Source organism: Rana temporaria, chromosome 7, assembly GCF_905171775.1.
Source record: "Rana temporaria chromosome 7, aRanTem1.1, whole genome shotgun sequence".
NCBI classification, from domain to species: Eukaryota; Metazoa; Chordata; class Amphibia; order Anura; family Ranidae; genus Rana; species Rana temporaria.
Genome location: NC_053495.1, coordinates 18,595,548 through 18,607,672, shown reverse-complemented (window position 1 = coordinate 18,607,672; position 12,125 = coordinate 18,595,548). Strand labels below are relative to the sequence as shown.

At 48.4% G+C, this 12,125-nt stretch overlaps 1 protein-coding gene across 1 annotated transcript in view; it reads left to right on the top strand.

Annotated features, from left to right (window-relative positions):
• LOC120945119 (cytosolic 10-formyltetrahydrofolate dehydrogenase) overlaps window positions 1-12,125 on the top strand; it is a 67,124-nt gene that overhangs the window by 30,911 nt on the left and 24,088 nt on the right. The window contains exons 9-12 of the mRNA XM_040358995.1: window positions 6,936-7,027; window positions 9,207-9,354; window positions 10,894-11,013; window positions 11,087-11,214. Of these exons, the coding sequence (XP_040214929.1) occupies window positions 6,936-7,027; window positions 9,207-9,354; window positions 10,894-11,013; window positions 11,087-11,214 (488 nt within the window). The remainder of the gene's footprint in view (window positions 1-6,935; window positions 7,028-9,206; window positions 9,355-10,893; window positions 11,014-11,086; window positions 11,215-12,125) is intronic.

Below are 12,125 nucleotides of genomic sequence, written 5' to 3'. Positions count from 1 at the left end.
GTTCCATCAATACTTTGGAACTGAGGAGAAAGACCAGAGCGGCAGCACGGGGCGCCGAGGACACACAGTGGCCAGAAAGGATATTGCAGTCTTCAGAGGACTGTTTTGTCAAGCCTAGAAATAGGCTGTTTCTTTTCCATCTCATAGTTTTTCTTTGCAATACTACTCAGGGGGACAGAATGTTTTTTCTTTCCTGGATTTGAAACAAAAACGAAAAAAAAAAAAAAAAAAGTCATCTAGGGGAGAGGAAGCATTTTTTTTATCCCCCAAACAGGTGTTTGGACAATTAACTTTTATAGTTCCAAATACCAATAGGTAGCAGGTGTACCTCGGTATTGTACCATGGTATTCCGCTGTTTTCCCTACAGGGAGCCTTGGGGCCATCGGGATCTGGGGCTGGAGCTGACGCGGGTCAGTCCAACCCTAAGATGGTCACGGAGGAGGTATTACTCACCTCTTTAAAAGAGATGCAGAAAAGCATGGGAAAAATGATATCCGCAGCTATGCGGGGCAGTAAGCGGAATAGATCTCCGTCGCCCGAGCGCGGACCCTCAGAAGAGGAGGTCCTTTCCTCAGGGGAATTGGACGACCTCTTGGACACGGACCAAGTAGGTTCAGGGATCGAAGACCCGGATACAGAGGAGTCTGGGGCAGTCTCCCTGAGGGAGAGCTGGTGGATTCAAGGATTGTCGGACTTGGTCCATAGGACATTCAACTTGCCAGTACCAGATCTCCAGGTATCGACGGTTTCAGCTTTGGGCTCACTGAGGGCGCCTCAAAGCAATGCTGTGTTTCCGATCCATCCTCTATTAGAGGGAATTTTGTTCCAAGATTGGAACAAGCCAGATAAGATCTTCTTACCACCTAAAAGGTTCTCTGTCCTATATCCTATGGAAGAAAAATTTTCCAAAAGATGGGCTACTCCTGCAGTGGACGCAGCCATCTCATGTGTTAACAGATCGTTAACATGCCCTGTAGAAAACATACAGGTGTTCAAGGATCCAGTTGATAAGCGCTTGGAAGCACTACTTAAGAACTCCTTCACTACTGCAGGGGCAGTAGTACAGCCAGCTGTGGCTGCGATTGGGGTCGCTCAAGCATTATCGGATCAATTTAAGCAGATGCTTAAACTTATTCCGGCCCAGCAGGCAGAAAATTTTTCGGATGTCCCTAAGGCCATATGTTTTACGGTAGACGCAATCAAGGATTCTATCCAGCAAGCGTCACGTTTATCGTTATCCCTTATCCATATGAGAAGACTCTTATGGTTAAAAAGCTGGGAGGCTGAGCCCCCATGCAAGAAGCTCCTGGTAGGGTTCCCCTTCCATGGAGGACGACTCTTCGGAGAAGACCTAGATAAATACATTCAGACCATTTCAAACGGCAAGAGTACTCTCTTGCCAACTAAGAAGAAGGTTCAGGGACCTGCGTTTAAACGACAGTATTCCCCTGGGCAGGGGCCCTCTAATGCCAAGCAGTATCGACGGCCTCCTGCAAAAGCAAACTTCGGCTTCAACAGCAGATCACAAGGACAGGCTGTTAGAGGCAAAAGGCAGTGGTTTCGCAAACCAGCAAAACCAGCCCCCAAGCCAACCTTATGAAGGGGCGCCCCCACCCACGAAGGTGGGGGGAAGGCTGCGACTCTTTTCAGAGATTTGGGAAGCCAGCATTCCCGACGAGTGGGTACGGTCTTCCGTGGCCACAGGCTACAAATTAGATTTCCTAAGGTTTCCTCCTCCTCATTTCCAGAAGTCGAGGATTCCAAACGATCCGGAAAAGGGTGCCGCATTAAGATCGGCATTAGATCATCTACTTTCCCAGGAAGTAATAGTAGAGGTACCAGTCCTGGAACAGGGGCTGGGTTTCTACTCCAACCTATTCATCGTCCCAAAATCCAATGGAGATGTCAGGCCAATTTTGGACCTAAAGATGGTAAATGCATATCTAAAGATCCGCTCATTTCGGATGGAATCCGTGCGGTCAGCAGCTGCCACACTCCAGAAGGACGACTTCATGGCGTCCATAGACATAAAGGATGCCTACCTTCATGTTCCAATTTATCAGCCACATCAAAGATATCTACGCTTCATGGTGGCTTCGCGTCACTTCCAATTCGTGGCGCTTCCCTTCGGGTTGGCTACGGCCCCCCGGGTGTTCACTAAGGATCCAAGGGGTCACGATCCTAGCATACCTGGACGACCTCCTAGTCATAGATCACTCGTCTCCCGGCTTGGAGCGAGCAGTGGCCCTCACGGTCCAATACCTCGAGAGGTTCGGCTGGGTCCTAAATCGAGAAAAGTCAGCTTTCCAGCCCACAAAGCAGTTGGAATATCTCGGCATGAGATTAGACACAGAACAACAAGGAGTGTTCCTACCTCTGAGGAAGGTAAAAGCCATCAAGGAATTAATCCTACTGGTTCTAAGCAAGAAAGAACCGACTATTCGCCTATGTATGAGGTTACTAGGCAAGATGGTGGCCACATTCGAGGCGGTACCATACGCCCAGAGCCACACTCGCATCCTACAGGCAGCCATCCTGTCAGCATGGAGCAGAAGGCCACAGGCCTTGGATATCCCGTTGCCGCTCTCATCAAGAGTCCGACAAAGTCTGTGTTGGTGGTTAGACCCTCAGAATCTACTGAAGGGGAGGTCTTTCAGCCCAGTGGCTTGGAAGATAGTGACCACAGACGCCAGCCTGACGGGCTGGGGAGCAATTTTGGATGGTTGCACTCGCCAAGGTACTTGGGCAAAGCCAGAGAAGCAGTTGCCCATCAACATCTTGGAGCTCAGAGCTGCTCGACTAGCCCTCAGGGCTTGGACGTCAAAATTGCAGGGGTTCCCGGTGAGAATTCAATCAGACAATGCCACGGCCGTGGCATACATAAATCACCAAGGGGGGAACCAGGAGTCAAGCCGCTCAGAGAGAGGTGAGCTTGATTCTTCTATGGGCAGAGGCTCATGTGCCCTGCATATCGGCAATATTCATTCCAGGAGTGGACAACTTTCAGGCGGACTTCTTAAGCCGCCAGACTCTATGGCCGGGGGAATGGTCTCTGCATCCACTAGTCTTTCAAGCACTCTGCCAAAGATGGGGAGTGCCGGACGTGGATATCATGGCATCGAGACTCAACAAGAAACTAGACAGGTTCATGTCCCGCTCAAGGGATCCGATGGCCTGCGGAACCGATGCGTTGGTTTGCCCTTGGCATCAGTTCAAACTTCTTTATGCGTTTCCCCCGCTCCAGTTACTACCCCGCCTGCTGCGCAGGATCCGGGTGGAGCACATACCAGTCATCCTGGTAGCTCCAGCATGGCCCAGAAGGGCATGGTACTCACTAATCTTAAGGATGGTAGTGGGAGACCCTTGGACTCTTCCTCTACGGCCAGACCTGCTATCGCAAGGTCCGATCCTCCACCCTGCCTTACGGCATCTAAATTTGACGGCCTGGAAGCTGAATCCCTGATTCTCAGGGGTAGAGGTCTGTCTCAGAAAGTAATCTCTACCCTAATCAGAGCCAGGAAACCGGTCTCTAGGGTGATTTATTACAGGGTCTGGAAGGCCTATGTAGGCTGGTGTGAGTCCAAGCGATGGCTTTCTCGCAAATTTACCATCGATAGAGTATTAAGTTTTCTCCAGCTAGGAGTGGATAAAGGATTGGCATTAAGCACAATCAAAGGACAGATTTCTGCTCTGTCAGTGTGGTTTCAGCGGCCGCTGGCCACCCACTCGCTGGTTAAGACCTTCCTTCAAGGGGTCTTACGTATTAGACCTCCAGTTAAATCCCCGCTTTGTCCGTGGGATTTAAATCTTGTTCTGTCAAGTTTACAGAAACAACCGTTTGAGCCGTTGGCTGATATTCCTTTGGTTCTACTGACAAGGAAGTTAGTATTTTTGGTTGCCATAGTTTCCGCAAGAAGAGTTTCGGAGCTGGCAGCCTTATCCTGTAAGGAACCATATCTTGTTTTTCATAAGGACAGGGTCGTTCTCCGCCCTCATCCTTCCTTCCTTCCGAAGGTCATATCCAGTTTTCATTTGAACCAGGATTTGGTATTACCATCCTTCTTCCCTAAACCTACTTCCAGAAAGGAAGGGTTGCTGCATACCTTGGATATTGTCAGGGCCATGAAGGCCTATCTTAAAGCTACAAAGAAGATCCGGAAGACAGATGTGCTGTTCATTCTACGGATGGGCCCAAGAAGGGGCAGGCAGCTGCAAGGTCCACCATTTCTAGGTGGATTAAGCAATTAATCACTCAGGCCTACGGCTTGAAAGGGTTGCCTCCTCCAGTATCATTAAAGGCTCATTCTACTAGAGCCATGGGCGCCTCCTGGGCAGCACACCACCAGATCTCTATGGCTCAAGTTTGCAAGGAGGCAACCTGGTCTTCTGTCCACACGTTTACAAAATTCTACAAGTTGGACGTAAGAAGGAATACTGATACTGCCTTCGGGCAGGCAGTGCTGCAGGCTGCAGTTTGAGACCCTCGGATTCCGGGGGCTCCTCTTGTTCGAGTTAAATTTAAAAATTTTATTTTTCTCAACTAAGTTGGATTTATTATGATTTGAGTATATCTCTAAATTAAATCCTTTTGTCTTGGAGATGTTCTCCCTCCCCTCATTGTAAGCATTGCTTTGGGACATCCCATATAGTAATGAATGCCGCTCTGTGTCCCGTGATGTACGATAAAGAAAAAGAGATTTTTAATACAGCTTACCTGTAAAATCTTTTTCTTGGAGTACATCACGGGACACAGAGCTCCCACCCCTCTTTTTTGAGGACCATTTTGGGAGGCATACTGCTTGCTACAAAACTGAGGTACTCCTCCTATGGGAGGGGGTTATATAGGGAGGGGCATTTCCTGTTTGAGATTGCCAGTGTCTACACCTGAAGGTACTCCATATAACCCATATAGTAATGAATGCCGCTCTGTGTCCCGTGATGTACTCCAAGAAAAAGATTTTACAGGTAAGCTGTATTAAAAATCTCTTTTTTATTAGCTTATATTGGCATGTGGGTTTAGAGTAGGGTTGTCCCGATACCGATACTAGTATCGGTATCGGGACCGATTCCGAGTTTTTTCGGCGGTAGTCAGACGCCGATACCCCGCCCCGATACACAAATAGAATACTTAACCCCCCCCGCGCCGCGCCGCCGCCGCCGACCGTCGCCACCGGAGCCGCAATTCGCCGCTGCGATCGGCCGCCGTTACGCCGCTGACTGTGTAATACGGGCGGGAACATTACAGCTTTGAATAGCTGTAATGATTTGCGCCACGCATAGACACTCCCCCTTGCTCGGGTGAACTGTCCAATCCCGAGCGAGGGGGAGTGTCTATACACGCAGCGTGGCGCCAATCAAAAGCTATTCAAAGCTCTAATGTTCCTGGCCGGCCGTAGTACACAGTCGGCGGTAGCAGGTAAGCGGGCCATGGCTGCATATGGGGGGAGACACACACGGCTGGATGGGGGGAGACACACACGGCTGGATGGGGGGAGACACACACGACTGGATGGGGGGAGACACACACGGCTGGATGGGGGGAGACACACACGGCTGGATGGGGGGAGACACACACGGCTGGATGGGGGGAGACACACACGGCTGGATGGGGGGAGACACACACGGCTGGATGGGGGGAGACACACACGGCTGGATGGGGGGAGACACACACGGCTGGATGGGGGGAGACACACACGGCTGGATGGGGGGAGACACACACGGCTGGATGGGGGGAGACACACACGGCTGGATGGGGGGAGACACACACGGCTGGATGGGGGGAGACACACACGGCTGGATGGGGGGAGACACACACGGCTGGATGGGGGGAGACACGGCTGCATGGGGGGTGACACGGCTGCATGGGGGGTGACACACACGGCTGGATGGGGGGAGACACGGCTGCATGGGGGGTGACAATGGCTGCATGGGGGGTGACAATGGCTGCATGGGGGGATACATTGCTGGATGGGGGGTGACAATGGCTGGATGGGGGGATACATTGCTGGATGGGGGGTGACAATGGCTGGATGGGGGGATACATTGCTGCATGGGGGGTGACAATGGCTGCATGGGGGGTGACAATGGCTGCATGGGGGGTGACAATGGCTGCATGGGGGGTGACAATGGCTGCATGGGGGGTGACAATGGCTGGATGGGGGGATACATTGCTGGATGGGGGGTGACAATGGCTGGATGGGGGGATACATTGCTGCATGGGGGGAGACAATGGCTGGATGGGGGGTGACAATGGCTGCATGGGGGGTGACAATGGCTGCATGGGGGGGGTGACAATGGCTGCATGGGGGGTGACAATGGCTGGATGGGGGGATACATTGCTGGATGGGGGGTGACAATGGCTGGATGGGGGGATACATTGCTGGATGGGGGGTGACAATGGCTGGATGGGGGGATACATTGCTGCATGGGGGGAGACAATGGCTGCATGGGGGGTGACAATGGCTGCATGGGGGGTGACAATGGCTGCATGGGGGGGGTGACAATGGCTGCATGGGGGGAGACAATGGCTGGATGGGGGGAGACAATGGCTGGATGGGGGGGAGACAATGGCTGGATGGGGGGGAGACAATGGCTGGATGGGGGGAGACAATGGCTGGATGGGGGGATACATGGCTGCATCTGTGGGGGGACATCGCTGCATTTGGGGACACATTTAAAAAAAAGTATCGGTATTCGGTATCGGCGACTACTTGAAAAAAAGTATCGGTACTCGTACTCAGTCCTAAAAAAGTGGTATCGGGACAACCCTAGTTTAGAGCTATCATAATTAAGCCCACAGCATAAACAGTGCTGGCTCCTCTACTCATCCAGAATATCCTGATGCAAGCCTAACCCTACGTGTAGTTTGTGCTCTAACATAACATTCCTCCTCACCCAACCCAAGACCAATCCTACCTTCTTGTGTTTGTTGCAGGCCACGTGGAAACGGATCCTGACCAACGTCGCTGATATAGAAGACTCTACTGATTTCTTCAAGGCTGGTGCAGCCTCCATGGATGTAGTAAGGTTCGTTGACGACATGCTAATGTAAAGTCATTCAGTTTTGTTTTGAATTTTTTAAAGACGTTTTGAAGTTTGTTAATGGGTGTTTTATATCATTTTTCTTAATTTGTCTGTATACAACCTCCTAATTAAAAAATAAAAATAAACATTTGTTGAAATGGTACCTACAAAACGCTATCAACAGGCTAGGCTTTCTAATAGGAAAATCTAGCATTGCTTTTATCCTTGGAAGCACCCTGTGTGTAGCGGGGTGTCCTCCCCTCTGTGAGTCATTTAGGGCCAGATCCACAAAAGGGATACGACGGCGTATCTACTGATACGCCGTCGTATCCCTGTTTCTATCTTTGGAACTGATCCACAGAATCAGTTTCCAATAGATAGGGAGAAGATCCGACATGTGTAAGGATCTTAGGATGCAGTACCTCGGCCGCCGCTGGGGGCATTTCTCGTCGAAATGCTGCTTCGGGTATGCAAATTAGCACTTACGGAGATCCACAAAGCTTTTACGCTTCGTTTTTTCTCCGTAAGTATTAGTTTGCAAACGCAAAATTTAGGGCTGCTTTTACAAGGCCTAAACTGTTTAGGCCTTGCAAAAGTAGACCCTTCTATCCCGCGTCGCCGTCTTTTTTTTTTTTTTCAAATTTTTTTTTTTCCTGCCGCAACTCGTATTTTTTTTTTACGCCCGTCGCGATTCTCAAAACCCGGCGCAACGTAAAACCGCGCGAAGCACGTCGGGAAAATGACGTCGTAAGCATGCGCAGTACGTCCGGCGCGGGAGCGCGCCTAATTTAAATGGGACTCGCCCCATTTGAATAGGAACGCCTTGCGCCGGCCGGATTTAAGTTACACAGCCGAAAATTTCTAGGTAAGTGCTTTGTGGATCGGGCACTTAGGTAGAAATTTTGCGGCAGTGTAACTTAAATGGGAATATTTAAGTTACGGCGGCTGGCTGTGGATCTGGCCCTTAGTTCTCTGCGTAGTGTAATTTCACTGCATTTCAGCTTTTATCTGAGCTTTTAGCAAGCTGTAGCTTTTAGGTCGCCATGCCCTGGCTGCAAATGCTTAATGTTCATATACACTATTTTATATTTAACTTGTCAAAAATAAATGTTAAAAAAAGTACTAAATGTAATGAGCCAGGGTAGGCAAAATATAGGAATGGCAGGTGGGAATATGTTCATGGGGCTGCCCAGGCCATAAATTGGTGGAAGAAGGCGGTTTGCACCAACTGGTTTGGAAGCAGTTAAAGTGCCAGCAGCTTTGCCAAGTCGAAATTTAGGCAAGGCCGCTGATAAGGCAATACAGCCAGCCTTCTTGTACTGGGCTTGGGCCCCATTAGTTCAAACGGGAGACCCCGTCACCTGCTGAGCATGGGCCGGCTGTACTGTTTTACTGCAGACACCGATCCTCTTCTGCCTTCCCCTGCAGCACTGCCAGCTTCTCCTCCTCTTTCTCCCTCCAGCTGTACTGCAGGGGGATTGGTCCTGGCACATGTTCCCCTTCCATCTGCTGTCCGGACCCCACATGTGCCCCTTTCCCCCACAGAGCTTCCGGCTTCCCTCCTCTCCCGCTGTCAGCTGCTATGGGCACACAGGGATGTTTCAGGATGGAGAGTAGGGTAAGGGGCTGGTAAATGTCATTTAGTGGCCCCTTCCTTTCCTGAATGAACACATGATTGGTACCATTCATCACTGAAGCATAGAAGCTGTGTTTACTGAATGAGCAGGAAGCCGCAGAGTGCCTCAGCTGCACAGAAAGAGACTGATAAATCTATGTCCTCAGTCACTTTCGGTCGGCTGGGGCCTTGTCAGGTAGGCTGTATGGGGACCCATGTTTTCTACAGGCATCCCTGCATTCAGGCATTGTCCCTGATTGGGCAACACAGGGCAGGGTGCGAAGTGCCTGATTTAAGGGCCAGTTGCATTGAAGCACCAGCCTGTTGTGTCTATACAAGCATGGTCTTTACCATTAATACAACTCCTACCACTTTACATATGTCTTCAATGGTTGAAACAAACAAACAAGTGCATTGCCGACTGGCTGCTGTTGTTTTCTGCTCTGAAAGTATCCGCTTTGTTCTGTCTCAATCAAAGAGTCCGATAGATTGGAGAAATGGTGTGTTTGCTTCTGTCTCTGCCGATTTATATCTGTTTGGTGCTTCAACCTCTCTGTTTATCATCAGGTTGGTGGAAGAAGTGAAGCTCAAGTGTAACGGATTACAGCTACAGAACGAGGATGTCTACATGGCCACAAAGTTTGAAGAATTCATTCAGATGCTCGTGAGAAAGCTCAGAGGGGAGGATGCAGAGGAGACGCAAGTCATAGATTATGTAAGCACGCAGGGCCGGTTTACTGAGATTCTCACCTGCTGAAAAAAGTTTACAATAAGTTTTCCCTGTAACTAAGCTCTTTGTGGAAGCAGTGGCCTCTCTTAAAAAGGTCTGTCACTCCCCCCCCCCCCCCCTGCTGAGTCAGACCCAGGGCCGCCATCAGGGGGGGTACAGGCAGTACCCCTGTAAGAAGCCTGGAGGTCCCCAGGGGCCCGGATGGCATACCCCCATCCCCTTTCTTTAACTTTTTTTTTTAATATATTCTTATTTTATTTTTTATTAAGGGGCCAATCTTTTTTTTTTTTTAGGGGTCTGGAGTTCCTCGGGGCCCCGGATGACAACCTCCCTTTTTTTATAAACAAATAAAAAAAAATGTTTATTTTATTTCATATATATATATATATATATATATATATATATATATATATATATATATATATATATATATATATATATATATATATTATTAAAGGGCTCAGAGGGCCCCATGTGGCAAACCCCCTTTTTTTTTTTTTTTTATAAATGTTTATTTTTGTTTATATATATTTTTTTATTTTTTTTTATTAAAGGGCACATAGGTCCCCAGTGCCCTGGATGGCAACCCCCCCCCCTTTTTTTTTTTTTTTTATAAATGTTTAATTAAATTTTTTTTTTTTTTTTAAATAAAGGGCCCAGAGATTTTTTTTTTTATTATTAAAGGGCCCAGAGGTCCCGGGTGGCAACCCCCTTTTTTTGTAATTTTATATATATATATATATATATATATGAAGAAGAAATAAAGAAAAATATATTTAAAAAAGGGGAACTCTGAGCCCTTTAATAAAAAAAAAATATATATATATATATTTTTTTTTTTTTATTATTAAAGGGCTCAGAGTTCCCCTTTTTTAAATATATTTTTCTTTATTTCTTCTTTTTTTGTATTTTTTTTTTTGTAAAGGGCTTCTTAACTCGCGGCAGTCCCCCCCCCTCCTTCTCAATTTCAGGCGGCAGCACCCCCCCCCCCCCGGTTCTCTGGCCCATGCCTGAAGCTAGGTAAGGGGCCCCATAATTCCTGATGACGGCCCTGGTCAGACCTATAGCTCTGCAGTCAGAACAATTTATATGCTTTGCTAATTGGAAAGCTCTAGCTCTGGTTCAGCAAGGAAGTTGGTGTTGGACCTCTGCAGAGATACCGTTGCTTCCTTACAGAGAGCAAGGGTCCTACACTGCAGTTTCTGGTAGGGGATCAGCTTTTTAACTCTTCTTTGGCTATCTTTTGGATAAACCCATACATTCGTATTTAACTGATTTCAAATGAAAGTGTAATTGGATCAATTGCTTGGCTGTTCCCTTGGACCTTGGCTCAGCTCATTCTGTTATCTTCTTCATCATGTAATACACATTTAAAAGCCAGCCGATAGTGATATTACTGAAAAACTGAATAGATCTGCTACATTCCAAAATATGTACTTGGCGTTACAGTGCCGGCCTGGCTCTTTTCAATAGGGTTGGACAAACAATATTTCTAAGGCATACAAATGATCTCGGCTATTTCAGGTGGAGAAGGATGCCAACAATATGAAAATCAGAATGCCCCATCAGCTGTTCGTCAATGGCCAATTTGTGGACGCCGAGGGAGGAAAAACCTATGACACCATTAACCCCACTGATGGTAGTGTAAGTGTGACCATATTTCAGCACAAACACGAAACATAGTTTACTTGTAGCCTCACGGGTGTTCCCTTCATAGGCCATCTGCAAAGTGTCACTGGCCCAGTTGTCGGACATCGATAAAGCCGTATCTTCAGCCAAGGAAGCCTTTGAGAATGGAGAATGGGGCAAGATGAACCCAAGGGACCGGGGTCGTCTAATGTACAGGTGAGGGTCATCTCCAGCTTTGGTAGCTCCGATCTTTTGGTTATACTAGAAGAGGGCCTGTGGTCAACAAGCCATTGCCGGTATTTGTAGCCTGTGAGAGTTGGGGTGAGCTTCGAGTCCAGTAGGAGCCATAAGTTAGGTTTTGTTCTGGAGGCACAGCCTGATTTATGGAGGTACTTCTCCTTTGACAGATCTCATCAATGGCAAAAAATAAAATACCAGCCCTCCAAATAAATGTGTTTTTCTGTGAAGACAACATCATAAGGTCATAAGCAACCAACATTTCCAGGCCTTGCAGAGTCCCTTCCCCAAGGTCCTGAAATGTTGGTTTCCTATGACTATCTGATTTAGGCATGGCACCATCCATTATGGTGCCATGCCTAAACCAGATAGTCATAGGAAACCAACATTATGGATGATGCAATGCAGTGGCGGCTGGTGCTCAAAATTTTTGGGGGTGCAAACAAACGAAAAAAAACAAACAATTGCAGCCTCACTGTGCCCATCAATTGCAGCCTCACTGTGCCCATCAATTGCAGCCTCACTGTGCCCATCAATTGCAGCCTCACTGTGCCCATCAATTGCAGCCTCACTGTGCCCATCAATTGCAGCCTCATTGTGCCCATCAATTGCAGCCTCACTGTGCCCATCAATTGCAGCCTCACTGTGCCCATCAATTGCAGCCTCACTGTGCCCATCAATTGCAGCGCCACTGTGCCCATCAAACGCAGCCACTGTGCCATCAATTGTCGCCACTGTGCCATGCCATCAATTGTCGCCACTGTGAAATCAATTGTCACCACTGTGCCATGCCATCAAACGCAGCCACTGTGCCATCAATTGTCGCCACTGTGCCATGCCATCAATTGTCGCCACTGTGAAATCAATTGTCACCACTGTGCCATGCCATC